Genomic DNA, 17,370 nt, shown 5'->3' on the forward strand with positions numbered 1-17,370 from the left:
TTGAACCCAAGATCCCAAAGTGGATCATTTTTCATTCTCTTATGACCACATGCCCAAGTTTAGGTTACAAATACATATATATAGGAAAGAATTCAAACAGGAATGAAATCCAAGAAGGGAGGACACAAACCCTAAACTCTAAACCCTAAACCCTAAACTCAATAATCATTCATCATTCATCATTCACCCTAAACAGAAATGAAATCCAAGAAGGGAGGACACAAACTCTAAACCCTAAACCCTAAACCCTAAACTCTAAACTCTAAACTCAACAATCAATCATCATTCATCATTCACCTTAAACAGAAATGATATCCAAGAAGGGAGGACACAAACCCTAAACTCTAAACCCTAAACCCTAAACTCAATAATCAATCATCAATCATCAATCATCAATCTCTCTCTCTCTCTCTCTTAATCATCAATCATCAATCATCAATCATCAATCGCTCTCTCTCTCTCTCTTAATCATCATTCATCAATCATCAATCTCTCTCTCTCTCTCTCTCTTAATCATCATTCATCAATCATTCAATCCTTGTCTCTTCTCTTCTCTGCTTTTAAAACCCCTCTCCTCTTCCATTTCTTTCTTCCATCCCCCAACTGCTGCCCTGCTCTGCTCTTATTTCTTGTGTTTTTCCCACTGATTGTTTTAGGTCAGACAGAATAGAAATGGCTTCTCTCTCACCATCGCCCTCTTCTTCTTCGTCTTCTACCACTACTACCTTCCTCTTCTTCTTCCTTCTTCTCCTCCCGTGCCTTTTCTCAGCCCTGCCTGTATCAAGTTATGCAAAGACGACTCCTCTTCCTCCCAAGAAGGCGGCCTTGTACAAGAACCCATCTGCAGGTGTGGAGGAGAGGGTAAAAGACCTTCTTGCGCGAATGACACTCATGGAGAAGATCGGACAGATGACTCAGATCGAGCGCTCTGTTGCAAATGCGTCCAGCATATCCGCCTTCTTTGTGGGTAAATACAAATACGATTACATTGCTACACAAATATGTATTATACCAATACAAGTTCATAATATGCATATACACACACATACATATGTATACAAATATACGTAATATACTATTAAAATTAGAAATTCAATTACGAACGAATACAGAATCAAATACATATGCGAATGAATGCATATACACTTAATTTTTGAATTAATTTTCATTTCAATTACACTCCTCCAAATGAACTACAGAAACAAAATCGAGGTAAAGAAGATAATTTACAGTGTTACTTAAATAAGTAGATAAATCAGTACTGAGCTGATCCATCCATCCATTCAGCATTGATATTCTTCAAAAAGAAAACAAACAAATGAAAAGAGAAAAGAAGAAGAAGTGCTTGTATTCTCCTTGTGGTGAAGACACGCATAATTCCAGTATATTATCCAAAATTAAAAGTACGTAATTCATAAAAGCATACATTTAATTTTCAGCATTCGTGCCCTCCCATTGTTACTGAAGAAATATGGAAGGAGAAGAAGAACTCTCTGTTCTTGCATTGTCTTCATTACCTTTTAGCAAATTATATACTTCCACTAATTCAAGATAACGAAATGAAAGCAAAGAAAAAAGAAAGTAAGACAGGAATGAACATGGACGTGTGCCTTGTTATGATATCAAGTCGTTGTCTCATGTTATGATATCAAAAATCTTATTAGAGAGCTTTGTTTTGCTGATCTTTACTAGCAATGTCGAAGTTTAACAAACTTTTCTAATATTGTAGTATTTTAAATATTTTGATTTTCATAATGTGATGTCATCCTCTCTTTGTCTATTCATGTGCACAAATCTGTCTAACTACACATTGTTCTCTTTCAATGAGATTATCCAATGTAACCCCCCCCCCCCCCCCCCCCCCCAAAGTGAGATTGACATGCATAAGTTACTACAGAGCTTAATGGCTTGATGATTCCATAAGTGATGCTTTATCTGAGATGGGTAACTTAATGTTGAATGTATTGTGTGCTTTCAACATGTAATAGGAAGTATTCTTAGTGGGCCTGGGAGTGCTCCAAGTCCTCACGCATCACCAACTGCTTGGATGGATATGGTGGATGGATTCCAGAAGGCAGCATTAAGTACAAGGCTGGGGATCCCCCTCATGTATGGAATAGATGCTGTGCATGGCCATAACAATGTCTATGGAGCAACCATCTTCCCCCACAATGTGGGTTTGGGCTCTTCCAGGCGAGTGAGAGATTATCTCAACTACGATTGCATTGTATTTGTATGCATATATGTGTGTGCATTTCTATGTGTTTGAGACTGTATGCGTGTATGTGCAAGGAAATGTGTTTTGTAACATATGTGCATGATCACTTGGTTTGATATTTGTATGTGTTTCAGACTGCATGTGCTAGATTGCATGTATGATATGTGCCTTGAGGATGAGAATGTGTACGTGCATGTGCATGTGCAAAAAATGACCACAAGAATTCGTGTATGTATGTGTCTTTCCCTATTAACTATGTCATCACAATCTTATGCACACATTTCATCTCTGTGCAGGGACCCAGATTTGGTAAGGAGGATTGGAGAAGCCACTGCCCTTGAGGTCCGAGGCACTGGCATCCAATATGTATTTGCACCTTGTATCGCTGTAAGCACCCAAATAGATTTTGTTTTGTGTAAATTTTGGGTTATGCCTATAAATTAAAGCTGTATCAAGTGTTGCATTTGTGCTACACCCTAAACACTAAGAAAGACCTGAATGCTTTTGAGATATCTTTGTGATAGACCATGTAATAAGCAGAACCTTTTTCGCAGGTTTGTAGGAATCCTAGGTGGGGACGCTGTTATGAAAGTTACAGCGAGGATCCTCAAATTGTTCGAAATATGACTGAAATCATAGTGGGTTTGCAAGGAGCTCCTCCAAAACCAGGTGTTCCTTATGTTGCTGGACAGTAAGTTTCTATCATCTCATGGTCCTGTTTATTATATCATCTCTTTAGCTAGCTCAAAGATGGTCAAAGATACACAACATCGTCATCGTCCATCATAAGAAAATCATAATGTCATTACTGTAACAATCCGTTAGTTTTTTCCCCTTAAACAATCCTTGATTACAATGTCAGCATGATGACAGCCCATGATTTGGAATCATGTCTGTAGGCAATCCTTGATATGGTGTCATTTATACACGCTAACCTTGATTTGGTGGCGTTATTGTTCTCAGGCGTAATGTGGCAGCTACAGCCAAACATTTTGTTGGTGATGGCGGCACTGTGAATGGCATTGATGAGAACAACACCGTGACTAGTTTCAAGAGTTTGGTTAATATACATATGGTGTCCTATTTTGATGCCATTTCAAAGGGTGTATCTACCATAATGACATCTTACAGTAGCTGGAATGGGCAAAAGATGCACGACAACAGATTCCTTATTTCACATGTGCTTAAGAAACAGCTTGGATTCAAGGTACAGAATCATTCTTTACCTGGAATTGATATGCTGTATACAAAAAGACTTATGAGAACACGTTTACGATCATATATATTCCCTAATGCTATCTGTACTCAACATTGAGTTCACATGCTGCATAGATGGAAACTGCCATACATATACATGATCGTTAATACTCCTTTGCAATATATATTCACATTGAATTCATACATTGTTATATTCATGGTAATTGTCGTACTCTCCCCTTTGCTGTGTACTAAACATTTGGATCATATGCTGCATACATGGTAACAATTCTAACATTTGCTGCATACTTTTGTGGTTCGTTAATCTAGTAAAGTATCCTCTAAGTTAATAGGAGAGATGCACTTGTGTGGCTCCTGGTTGGTTGATTCCTTACCTACATTACTCGTTTGCTATACTTTGTGAATAGACTTCATTTTTATCTGATCAGATTTGTGATATGCAGGGCTTTGTGATCTCTGATTGGCAAGGGATTGACAGAGTCACTGATCCTCCAGGAATCAATTATACATTCTCAGTTGAAAAGGGTATTAATGCTGGGCTAGATATGGTAAAATAGATCCACCATTCATAAATTGTCATTATCTATACTTCACAGTAACACACTATATGTGAAGTGGTTGTATACGGCATAATGTTTGTGAGATGGTCTTATACAGATTATGGTACCGTTTGACTATACATCTTTCGCCAATGACGTGCATCAATTGGTTAAGTCTGGTTACATTCCGATGAAGAGGATAAATGATGCAGTAAGTAGAATCCTCAGAGTAAAGTTTACAATGGGTTTATTTGAAAATCCACTTGGTGATCGAAGTCTTACCAGCATGGTCGGTGCACAGGTAAGCTATCATTGGTACATTTATACATATATTTGCTTTTCACCGTTCAATTTCTCTGAAGATTTGTGATGTGTTTTATAATTTAGAAACATAGGAATCTGGCTAGAGAAGCTGTGAGAAAGTCTCTTGTTTTATTGAAGAATGGGAAATCAGGCGATGCACCATTCCTTCCTTTAAAGAAGAAGGCATCAAAGATCCTTGTAGCCGGTAGTCATGCGAATGACATTGGATACCAATGTGGAGGGTGGACAAGCTCTTGGCAAGGCTCGAGCGGCAACATTACCATAGGTGGGATGATTCGTGTTACCTCTCAAGGTTTCTAGATTGATCATGCAGTTCACTCACATTTGATATGTAGAGCACAACACACCTTTGATGAATATAGCTACAAGTAGCTCACATCTGATACATATTACTACAAATAGCTCACATTTGATCAATATAGCCACATGTAATCACGCTGTGGCACTAGACAAATCGAACACTAACAAATGAATCTAATGTGCATGTTTCAATGGATTGTTTTTTTTTTTATGCCCATGTTCACTAAAGGTTTCCCCACTACAGGCACGACTATCCTTGATGCTGTTAACAACATTGTTGATAAATCTACCCAAGTTGTCTATAAACAATCACCAGACACAGACTTTGTGAAAAACAAGGGATACTCATATGCTATTGTCGTGGTGGGAGAGGAACCATATGCAGAGTTCTTGGGTGACAGTACAACATTAACAATTCCAAATGAAGGCATACAAACTATAAAGAATGTTTGCACCTCTTTAAAGTGTGTGGTGGTACTTATATCAGGAAGGCCTCTTGTGATTGAACCATACTTGCCACTGGTTGATGCATTTGTAGCTGCGTGGCTTCCGGGGACGGAAGGGAAAGGTGTCACCGATGTTATATTTGGAGATTATCCATTTCAAGGAAAATCGTCGCGGACATGGTTTAAGAGAGTTGATCAATTACCCATGAATGTGAATGACCGGCATTATTATCCTCTTTTCCCATACGGTTTTGGACTGACCACCAATACTAATAAATAACATGTAGTTGGTAGGCGAAAATTTTCCTAAACACTACTAAAACTATTCCAACCACCATCATTGCCATTGCGACATTGCTTCCTGTGTATCACATCAAGGATGTTTTTTTCATTGTTTTTCTCAGTATCCTTCTACATCGATTGTACCATGATCGATTCATTGGAAATCCCAATATTATTTAATTGTGTTCCCAGCATTGGGTGAATGTTCGTGAAGCTGTTTATATGTATAATGAGCTTCGTACTCATGTAAATGCACTTGAACATTCTTTCTTTAACATGAAACAGGAGAATGAAAATTTCACTGGTAAGTTGTAACATTGATGGTACATTGTTTTAAATTACACAAGAGTTTGATTTAGTTATAGACGGTTATGCCTAACCATGAGTGCAATTTCCTCAGAGGTGAGAGGAAAGATAAATTTTAATATGGGTATTAAATCACAAGGCAACAATAGCGAGGGCATGTTAAGTACCCAAAATTGTGTAATGCATTTTGTTCCGAGAATATTCAAAAACAATTTTTGTTTTCAAAAAAGAGGGCATATTATACTTAACTCCTCATGCTTCATCTATGACTTACATCTTTCTTCAGATTGACTCACATTTTGCAATATTCGGAAACTATTTTTTGCATGTTATTTGTTGATGTATATCCCAAAATCCTAATCCAAGTCAAAACTTCAAGCCAATTGCTTCCAAGATGTTTAAGATGTGTAATTTCCAGCATTTATGTTGGATGATGATATTCATAATTTTCATAAACACACTAAATTTCATATTGATTACTTATGAGTCAATGCACCCTAATCTTTATTCAGAGAAATGCATTTCCATAGAGTAGCTTTTAAGAATCCGAAACAATCATCCATCCCTTTTCTATATTTAGCTAATCTACTTCCCCTTTGACGTTAGTTATTTCCATTCCTTGAGCTCGCTCAATGGTAACTAGCTATTATTCAGAGATAATGTCCTTGTTGTCGCTCAAACCTAGATTGTTTTGAGTTTGTGTCTACTGTGAGGAAAAATAGGTGGTAAATGCAATGACCGAAGTACTAATAGATTGCATCTTTGAGATCACCAAGCCTTCCTCAATGACATTTTGATAAAGGTTGAAGAAGATAGAGATGAGACCTTAGATAATGATAGGTTCATACATTTTGTGGCAAATCACGTTGCCAATTATAAGAAAGTATTACAAAGATTCGAAGTTGTGCTTTTGGCATTCTTAGGTGACAAGTTGGCTTTTGGACTATAGGATATTCTACTAGTAGGGTACTTGTGTGGGTCATATGAGCTATATGGTTGGGGTTCCAACTCAATTCTTGACTGTGGTCTCATGTAAACATGTGTCATCAAGACTGCTTTTGACTTCCTTTGTGCATTAAATTACCCTCAATCAACCCTTTAACCTTTTCTCTTTGTCGCACTTTTGCACCAATAGTCCTCGCCTTGTTGACCCTTTATTATCCCTCCTTTATCCTCTATGTTGATCTTAGTGTTGTTACTAGTGGTCCCCATTACAATTATAGGCGCCATCTTTTCTATGTTGTTGTGGAGCCTTCAATTGTTATCTATAGAGATCGATTTAGAGTGTGAAAGGGCCGAAAGGCCGAAAGAAGTATAAGAAGAAGTTTTGGTGACCGGATGGCCGGAACATGTAGCCGGACAAAGTGTGAAAAATTGTCGAAGCCGAATAGTTGATTGTGTGAAAGCAAAAAATATTAATATGCTGAAAATATTATTAATATGTATAAAGTAGAAAATGTAAATAGTAGGATGTTATAATTGTTAGTTAGGAACGGTTTGCCCAACGGCAATATAACTGCTCTATGCTTTCCTATATAAAAGTGGCATGTGTATTGTATGGGGTGCTGGAGAAATTTTAATATAGAAATATCTTTGGAGTATATAGTGTCTACTATATCTATAGACTATGTTATTTTATTTTTAGTTCTAAGTTTTAAGGTACAGAGCATAGAGCCAAATTGCCAATCAAACATAACCCCATCAGCCAAAGAGTTAGTGAATAATCTATTTGTTTATTAATCTCTTGTTGTAATTTCCATACCTCCAACCACAGGACATTTAGTGATTAAGTATCCAACCTGTGTTTTACCACGAGGGTGGAACATCAACCTTGTATTTCCACTAACCTCACCAAAAGCTCTCTTATTCCATCATCTTTACAACATCAACTTCCTCAATCATCAAGGAATCTTACTCATTTGGCTCCCTCACTTGGACCAATTTTTATCACGATGTCACTAGTCCAATTTCCTTCATTGTGTTTGCACAAAAGAACACATAGATATCTTAACTTGCCATATCCATTGTGTAACTTACAATTTTCTCTCAAATCATTTTTCTCCTTTGAGATGATCAAAACACATACAAAGGAAACAACTAAAGATTTCAAAGGATTTGCACTTCAAATAATTCTAAATGTTTGTAAGGATGACATTGGCTCCAAAATCTTTATATCAACATATTTCCTAAATATTTAAATATAAGTGCAAATTTACGTCATACTAGTCCCACAACATCTTCATGATTGTGGTCACATATTGTATGACACAAATATAGCATGAATGTCTTTGAGCTCCAGAATGATTAACGTGAAGAAATGTAATAATCAAAGTTGAGAAGCACAAATCTTTGTGGATGAACCTCGATGATGTGGCCCACAATTGTCTTATGGATTTGCTGAATCCAACAATCTAAGCCCTTAGAAAGGTTCACTTAGCTACAAATCTAACCCAAGGTAGAGGTTGAACACCCTTCACATGTTATGAAAGTGAGCAAGGGACATTTCCATTTTGAAAGCTTGGTTGCAAATGCTATATTGCAATTTAATTCTGTCAACTTTGATAACTTTTTTTTTTTTGTGAAATAACATTCTCACAACCTTTTTTTAGTCTTAGAGAAAGAACTGTTTGACAGGATGACCTCGTACATTTATAAATGCCCATTATCTTGATCATTCATTGTTGTATTGCAACTAAATTCTCTCAACTTTGAGAACTTGTCATTTTAGTGAAATAACATTCTAACAACCGTTTTAATCGTAGAGAACAAACTCTAGGACACAATGACCTTGTACTTTGATAAACGCCCATTATCTAGATCATTCATTGCCTTTGCTATTATGAGCATGTACCTAAAAATCTTTTGTGGTGTTCCACAAGTTTTCTAGATGGTGTGAAAGAAAAAAGAACATTGCTTTGTAAAGCGCAACCATGAGCTTTCTTTGAATCAACTCTCCTAATAATTCATGTCTTCTTACCAATTTTCAATACTTGGAATCATTAATGACTTGTTTCTCTTTTTTCTTGATAATATTATAAGCTCTATGTCGATTACTTACTCGAGAAATCAATATGCATGTTTGAATACAAACTAACACAAGCTTATACAGTCAACTCGAATTCCACGACAAGAGATTACATGCTAAAGCATAGTTTGCCTCATAAAGCAAACTTTTGACATCCTAACAAATTAATACATGTACACACATATTGGCAATAAAGTTATCAAAGTTGACCTCTTAGTTATGCAGCTTTATAAACCTCGACATTTAAAAAATGCCTCATTTCTCTTTGATTAAATTTTGTCTTGTAATATTACATTTAACCTTGGTTGTTGGTGATCTTTACCAGTTTCCAGTCTGGCAAACTTGCAATGAACCTAGAAATAGTTCAAATTCTGGAGGACATCTATCTACGGTTAAATCGCAAACTCGAGATTTATTTTATAGTCTAAGATACAATAAAAAGGACAGTAATTCCCCACATGCTCGTGTAATTAATTTTACATATTTCAGAAGATCATTTTAGATAGAAGAAACTGGCAAAAAATTTATCCAGATACTTTTATTTCAGATTTGATATTGAGATGAAGAAATCAAAGCAATAAATAGCTAGACACTTCATTAATTCAATAAAATACTGTAGTGTCACTTCGAAGCTCTTCAGTATTTTCAATACACTGTTTAGGAAGCTTTCTGTGACATATATGTACAGGGCTTGAACTTTCCTGTCTTTTTCCAAACTCCAATAATATATGTATTCTTGGCAAAAAAACAAAGAGTTTTAAAACTGGATTTATGAATATACACTCAAGAAGCAAAAGATTATATATGCTTTTCTCTGGAATGATGTGAAAATGACTCCTTGATGGGGAACATACAATGGACTTTATTCCTATAACATTTGAACCAATGGTTGTGTTTGCTGATTGCTCCTTTATCATTTCATCCAGCGTCAAATGTTCTTTTTTTACCATATTTATTTATAATCATCCAAGCATATCTCATCTGTGCTTTTGGGCATCTGCCAGTGACAAAGCCAAAGCAAGCATTATCTGTTCTTCAAAGCTATCTGGAACCATAGGAGAAAGCGATGTACTTGATGAGGGCTGATCAATCGTTCCCACCTGTACAGCTTCAGAATTAGGACATTCTGATGTAGAAACCTTACTATCTCTTCGTAGCAAAGGTAAAAGAGTTCTTGACCAACCAGATATAGAACCCTTACTATCTTCTCTTCCAACTGTTAACCTTGTCCAATTATTCAATACTTTAGCAGTCTCTAGCTTTGCTTGGTCATTCTCTCTTTCTTCATATTCATTTACACTATCTACATTACACTGTATATGACCTTCCTTTTTCATCTTCATTGTTCTACTCCTAGTCACACTGTTTGGTGGGGATCCGGCAGTAGCTTCATTAGCAATAACAGAATTCAGTAGAGCATTTCTGGAGCACTTCCTTATCTCAACGGATTTTTGTGCAGCAATAACAGAATTTACTGGACCACATATGGAGATATTAGTTGTCTCAGATACCTGAGAGATACCCAGATTTCTCTCAAACCTGTTAGCTTGCCTTTCTGCCAAGACAGCAATTGCTCCTGCTAAACTTCCCGTTACACCCATGTTTGTTCTTTCAGGTGTAGATCTCATAGTTCCATCAATAGTAAAATTTGCACTTCTACTACTTGGGTTTCCAGATCCTCTGATCTTCCAATCTAATACAGCTCCCTGTTGTGATTGATCTTGGTCCTAAAAGGTGATGAAAATTTATAACCATCCAGATAGTTTAGTTTGAAATAGATGGGATGCGGATATTCAAAGAGGTACTACTGTATCCACTTATGCTGGGTACAATGTTGAGATTCAAGTAAAAGGTGCTGACTACAGATAATATTGGAATGTATCACATGAATTAGCAATTTATCCTTCTCATAACATAAGAATGTCATACTGTATTTTCTGTGCATAAAAAACTTTCTAGAGGTAAGAAATAAAGGAATACCTTCTGTCATTTTGTTTAGCTTTCTCTAGTGGTAAAGTGAATCCCAATTCACATAGCATCACTAGGAGAGAAAATGATTCTTACAGTTACTCTTTAACAGGACTGTATATGACGATAGTATTTTTTCACCTGTCGGCTCCTTTTCAACCTCAGAAAACGGTATCCTCGCAACATGCTCCACGAAAAGTTGGACCCCTTCGTAGCTAGTGCAGTTAACTTTGCCACTTGAAACTTCAATGTCAGAACTAACCATCAATCGAGATTTCCCAGCTCAAATCATGTTGGGCAATAACAAGACCTACCATGATGCCATGGGAGTATGAGGGATGAAGCCCCTGCCAATCAAGTTCTTCTGGTTTACGCACTCAATGTATGTCACCAGGAATCAAACTCCATCTTAGTCAAAGGAAAGACAGACCTTTGCGATGGGGATAACATCAATACATTCCTGGTGAAGAAAGGTTCGCAAATCAAAAAACCGTAGGGCTAGGAATGATTGTTGCAAATGATGGATCCAAGGGAGAAAATCTCCTCGTCTAAAGCCATGTTCTACCCTCAGTTACAAGCTGAAATCCGAGATTTTATCATAGATTTTAGTCTAGAGTTGCCAACTGTTCTTATTTCAGTGCCGATTGCATTGAGGCTTCACACAAAGCCTGCCAGAGATTGCATTGTGAGCATTCTCATCACGAGGCAAGAATGTCCTCACGCCAGAGATACTCAACGCAGACATATCACTGCCAGATGTGAACATAATTGTGGCGTAGATGTGAGCAACTACTCCCATCTACACCAAGACTTCCAACGAGGGTATAGTGAATTCCAATTTCACGTGGCATCTCTAGGAGAGAATTATCCCATCTTACAGTGACTCTTTAACACAAGGAGTGTATATCTCTCAAACGTATTTTTTGTATGTTCCACTTGTAATAGTATCACACAAATTTCAATCAAGTATAAGTGAAATCCTATTAATCTAATCCACCAGAATCTCTATTACTCAAAAGGAAAGTATCTTAATCATCCACTGACGGAATGACCAAAAGCATGTATCCATGGGTCCTAAAATCAACTTTTAATTGAACCTGTGGAATGAATTTAACGAAGCCACTGAATGTCTTAAGGATTACATGACAAGTCACACAATTCCCAAAAATGTCCATTAGTAAGAAAATAATATTGGCAGAGGGTGAGAGGCAGCATGGACAAGTACCCAAGACACATCAAGATCCTGTTCTTCCTTCTTTCCCTACAGCGTATTCTGCTTGCCAGTGCATCAGAATTTTTGTGAAATGATCAGGTAGGATATCACAGATGCAGGGGTAGATCACTATGTTTGAATATTGTGGTTTGATTTGGATCAGAGATCCAGACTCAAGAAAGCCGATCTCAGACCATTGTCTCATATTATTTTATTGCATCATCAACAAAGAACCAATCATGAGTTTGGAAGAGAGTACGAAACAGCACGCACTGTCAGATGTGAAGCTGTGGCTCAGGTGGGGTTTGCATGTGATGATGGTGCATGCACATTATCCAGCTTGAAAGTCACCCTTGTAATCAGTTATTCAGTAATGCTATTTCTATCTATCTGGGCATCTGAATGCTTTCCTTTCCTCAATGCATGATCTGTCAAAATTAGACTATTTAATTTTCTTTTGCCATGTCGCTGTGCTTGTTCTTCTATCCTTCACTTATGTTGCCATCTCTTTTACTTATTTACATTTCTCTCATTTAAGCTTTACACCTGACTGACCTACCACAAAATTATCATATTTGCCTTGGTGTCTTCATGAGATTGACTTGCACTCGGATTATGGTAGATGCACTTGTAATGGCCAAACATTCATATTTATTCTCTATCTTCTTTAATAAGAAAAATAGCAATTACCTGAATAGAGAGCCAAATGGCTTCCATGAGCATGATGTCTTCCAAATCAAAATCAAAATTTTCCCTGTCACTAGAGATTGTAGACATCCATAAGCAACACGATATTTTAGAGAGCACATTTTAGATAGGGGGCCAGAATATACCTATTTAACTGGTAAATGGAAGATCCATGAGACTCTGCTGCATGACTAGGGATCGTTGCTTCACCGTCATGATCAGATCCATTTTCTCTTTCAATTAAGAAATCGTGGGATTGAGACACCCAATTTGGCTGAGTAGGAACAAAAGAATCCTGACGGTCTCCAATAGTTCTAGCTTCCATATCTTCTCCATCACCTGAGAACAATCAAAATTATTAAAAAAACAAGGACACCAGAAGCATTTAGATTTGGAAAAGATGTAGTAAGGGCACAACCACTTTGCTGACTGTTGTCTCGCCTGAGCATCCATTCCTCATCTTCGTGTAGCTCCCTCTGTCGGATCCTTATTTTTGCCTCTATAACCTTCTGCTCTTCCTGAAACGAATGTACATAATATTATCAAGTACCTGAGAAATCAAAATATATTCTTCAAAAAGAAGAATTGCACAATACCGCTTGTTCCATGCTCTTTTCCTCCAAAGACTTCAATCCTGGATATTCGACCCCATAATTTGTTATCTTGCAAAATGGGCATCTATACACAATAAGAAATACCAAACAGAGATAGATAGTATGTAGATTCATGAGAAAAACTGTGAAGGATACTGTACGGATCGAGCTGGGTGCAAAGTCTTGATTTGCAAAAAGCATTCTGAAATTTTTCAGCCATTAATTACCCCTGCATAGAAATGAGAACTGACAAAAAGAAAACAAAAGAAATTTACCTGTACATATGGCTTTGGTACAGCATTTTGACCTGTTTAAGCTTGGATAGGACTGATTAAGTTCCAAAGCTTAGGACATTCAGAAAGATAAAAACAAAATATAGAATAAAGTTTCAAGAACTGAAAGAGACAATACCAGGAAGCAAATTGGACACTCATCAAGATCTGCAGAAGGATCCTCAACACCAGGAAAGCAAGGTGCCAATCGGCCTTTGATGATGAGCCGCTTTAATTTTCGAGTGTCCAAGCCTATGTGCTCATACAATCCCTGAGGTTGAGTATATTTATCCTCTACCACAGGTCTGCATCTTGTAAATCTGTTGCCCATACTGAATGATATCAAGTGTTGGAAAAGTCTCCAGCCTTTCAACATTGGAAGAATACCTTCTACTTCGAGTTCACTTATGGCTGTGTTGAAGAGAACAATGAGAGGGAAATCAGATAAGAACCACGAGTTTCTTAACATGAATTCAAAAAATAACGCAAACCTTCAAGGTCTAACTCAGTTATCGCCGTGCGAAGGTCGCTAGATACAGAGATGCAATCTGAATCAATGCTGGCATAATTCAAAAAACCCTACAGAATTATAAAACCATATAAATCCACAGTTGAAAATCAACTAATGTTACCAATTGCTATAGAGTTACTTCTAATCAAATGATTAGTGATGTAATCAGCATGTGCTACAAATAGACGCCTGAGCAATTAATCACCAACCTAATCATAACGCTTGAGCTAAGGGCACTCTCTGCATCCCAGACAATACCCAAAGGTGAGCGCTTCTATAGGAATCAAATATGCACATGAGGAACCATACCTTCCACCAGAGTATTACATATCTAAATGAGGGTGGAACGCAAAATTATTACAAAGAGAGGCCTTTCCTTTATAAATCCAATCCTATGGTTCATATAGACTATAGTTCAGCCAGATCATATGCCAAAATGGACTACCTCTAACTCCTCTGTATGCCTGTCCAAATATTATATCTTTAATAGCAAAAAATTCTTAACTTGTTACAACTTATGCATATGCATATAACAGAAAGGCATTGCGAACTTTTTAAGACAATAGACTAATACATGCCACACCTTTCGATGATAGAAGAAAGAGATTGATACACCCCACGCACTTCAAAGATGAAATACAAAGGTTTATTACATGCAAGAAGAGAAGGATACATCCCACACATTTCTTAAGATAGAAGAAAAGGATTAATGAGACCACACCTTTCTGATATAGAAGATTAAGATTAATATATACTTTCGAGGTCTAGCTCAGCTATAGCCGTTCAAAGATCAGCAAATGGAGAGATGATGCTTGATCTGGATCGAATCTTGCATCATTTTAAAAAAATTAAATTTACCGAAGCCCAAACCACAGTGACATTCCTGTTGAGATACTTTTCTACAATAAATGGCAAATATTACTTCACGCTACACCTTTATTAAGATAGAAGCACAAGATTAATACACAGATTGAAGGTCTGGACCTGCCATAGCCATGCTTAGTTCCAACATAAGGAGATTGCAATCTCTGATTAATGCCTGCATAGCTTAATCAAACCTATAGAATCATGAAACACTAAAACTCAGACATGGATGAGATGAAGAGAGTAAATTCAGAAATAAGGCAGGACTTTCTAAGATTTATAAGCAAAAGATTAGTATTAATTACCTAATCTTACTTCTACGATAGAAGGAAAAGAGCAGTAACACCCCTTATTTAAGATAGAAGAAATATATCAAAACATAACACGCCTTTCTCAATCTAGAAGCGAAAGCTTAACTCATTCTTTTGAAGACTAGCTCTGCCATAGGCGTGCAAAGTTCAGAAGAGAGCAGAATGATTCGCAGAGACGAGTGTGTTGAAAAGAATGAACTTAAACAGAAGATTTTTCTTAAGTTAGGAGGCAAAGATCAGTGCAAAACACAACTTTCTTAAAATAGAAGCGAAAGAGCAATGCATACCGCGACTTCCTTAAGCTACAAGAGAAAAACGATACGTACCACATCTGTCTTGAGATATAATCAATGCATACCACATCTTTCTTTAAGATACAAGAGAAAAAACAACGTATACAGTATCTTTCTTCGGATAGAATCATTACACACCTTGAAGGTCTGGCTCTGACATAGCTGTTCAAATATCAGAAAGTGGAGAAATGCTTCGCTATCTTGATCAATTCTGACGCAAACGTAATGTATACTTATCAAAGCCTGACACTCCACATTCTTCTAAATCTGATCGTCTTTCTTTGAGAATGTTATCGAGAAAACCTATACAATTCGAGAGCACCTTCTACAGAACCATCAAATCCTAAGAATTCCACAGCCCAGTCATAATCTGGTTATCTTTATTCGCAGTATTGTAAAAATCTAAGTGCTGAAAAAAGGAACTGCGCTTCGATATGAGAAATGACTTGCAGGTTTCGTGGTGGTTACTCCATCAAGGAAGTCCACTGAGTTCATGGCTTCCTTTCTTTCTTTTGATTCGGAGCTCCATCGCCATCGCCATCGCCATTTCCTTTGGATACAATTAGCTTAACGACGGGTTAAACCCTGATCAGGTTTTAACCCAGGTTAAGCTAATTCAGGGCTTTAACCGTGGTTTAAATAACTCTGGGATTTAACTGTGGTTAAGCTAGCTCAGGGCTTTAACCATGGTTCAGCTAACTCAGGTCTTTTAACCATGGTTTAGCTAACGCAGGACTTTAACCGTGGTTAAGCTAAAACCTGTATTTCCCAAAATGCCCTTGGTTTATCATAACTCTCAAAATGCCCCCTCACTCAATCCCAAAACCACATAACATATCCAAGTTGCCCAAGTTGTTGAGATTACTCCATGCTTTCGTTAAACTTCTAATGCTCTACATGTATTAAATAGCAAAGCACCGATCCTCACAGTATATTTCCGACACCCGTCCCTTCGAATGGCATGACACGAGATGCACAATAATCACATGATAAGCACACACACTCTCTCTCTCTCTCTCTCTCTCTCTCTCTCTCTCTCTCTATCAATCATTGCTTTTCTCAATCTTCTTGTATGTATGTTTGATCATATCCGATCAGTACAAGCAAGCATGGGGTGGTCATATCTTATCGGCATCATGGAAGAGACTATGTTTGATGATGAGGCAATGTGATCTTTAACTCGGGCCCCAATGGCATGACACTAAGATGCACAATAATCGCATGATAAGGACACTCCTTGATCATAGAAGCATCAAACTCACTACACTTGTCTCCCATCGGCATGCAATGGTGATCGATGCATGATAGTCTCGGCACAAAAATCACGTGATAAGGGCACTCCCTGATCACAAAATCATCAATCTCGCTGCACTTGTCTCCATCGGCATGCAATGGTCATGGGCTCAAGACTGTCTCGACACAACAATCACGTGATAAAGGACACTCCATGATCATAGAATCATCAATCTCGTTGCACTTGTTTCCGTTGGCATGCAATGGTGATCGGCTCAGGAGAGGACATGTTATGTTATTACATTCCCAACATGTGATACTTTGGATTGCATGGGAGGTGGGCTTCCCACTAAAACCCCCAGACATTGTGCCCTTCGACGTGTTTATCACTGAAATCATAGAGGGCATCTTTCAGAAATAAAAAGAAAAACTCTCTCTTTGTTTTTTTTTTTACGGTAATTGCTTAGCCTAATGATAAGTTGTTATACTAGAATTCGTGTTCGTCTAGCATAACATTCGTTTTCCTACGTTGGAAAACGAATGCGAATGGTATTCAAACATTATTGTGTTTTTTTTTCCCCTTTTTAAAAGTTTTTTTTAGGTTTATTTATCTCATAATAAATAGTTGTGGTATTACCATTCTCTGAGGGTGTTTACCATACTCGATTGCACGTATGGCACGTATGGTTCATACTATGCCAATGGCTATAAATATATATATATATATATATAGATATATATAATCATATATATAATTACAGGTCAAA

The 17,370-nt window shown here is 37.2% G+C and overlaps 2 protein-coding genes across 9 annotated transcripts; one reads left to right on the top strand and one right to left on the bottom strand.

Moving 5' to 3' along the window:
- The first annotated feature begins 643 nt into the window (after positions 1–643).
- LOC147855053 (uncharacterized) lies at positions 644–5,630 on the top strand. The gene is made up of 10 exons (XM_087331027.1): positions 644–695; positions 726–967; positions 1,989–2,193; positions 2,515–2,605; positions 2,773–2,909; positions 3,182–3,425; positions 3,880–3,984; positions 4,094–4,276; positions 4,363–4,564; positions 4,844–5,630. The coding sequence occupies exons 1-10, from the start codon at positions 673–675 to the stop codon at positions 5,323–5,325; spliced, it is 1,914 nt and encodes a 637-aa protein (XP_087187153.1). The 5' UTR covers positions 644–672; the 3' UTR covers positions 5,326–5,630.
- Positions 5,631–9,229: 3,599 nt separating this feature from the next.
- Positions 9,230–15,867, bottom strand: LOC147855054 (E3 ubiquitin-protein ligase DA2L-like). 8 transcript variants are annotated; one of them, XM_087331096.1, is made up of 10 exons: positions 15,509–15,867; positions 13,883–13,970; positions 13,531–13,802; positions 13,395–13,446; positions 13,276–13,321; positions 13,123–13,204; positions 12,945–13,044; positions 12,673–12,865; positions 12,530–12,599; positions 9,230–10,385 (listed from the first exon to the last, which is right to left on the bottom strand). In XM_087331096.1, the coding sequence occupies exons 3-10, from the start codon at positions 13,765–13,767 to the stop codon at positions 9,636–9,638; spliced, it is 1,530 nt and encodes a 509-aa protein (XP_087187222.1). In that variant the 5' UTR covers positions 13,768–13,802; positions 13,883–13,970; positions 15,509–15,867; the 3' UTR covers positions 9,230–9,635. The 8 variants fall into 8 exon arrangements, with proteins under 8 accessions (XP_087187222.1, XP_087187223.1, XP_087187220.1 ...); XM_087331097.1 differs by lacking the exon at positions 15,509–15,867 and adding an exon at positions 14,658–15,396; XM_087331094.1 differs by lacking the exon at positions 13,883–13,970.
- Between the last annotated feature and the right edge of the window lie 1,503 nt (positions 15,868–17,370).

This window comes from Azolla caroliniana, unplaced genomic scaffold, assembly GCF_043228905.1.
Source record: "Azolla caroliniana isolate FFs.n. ecotype wild unplaced genomic scaffold, voAzoCaro1.0.p SCAF_15, whole genome shotgun sequence".
Taxonomy (NCBI): Eukaryota; Viridiplantae; Streptophyta; class Polypodiopsida; order Salviniales; family Salviniaceae; genus Azolla; species Azolla caroliniana.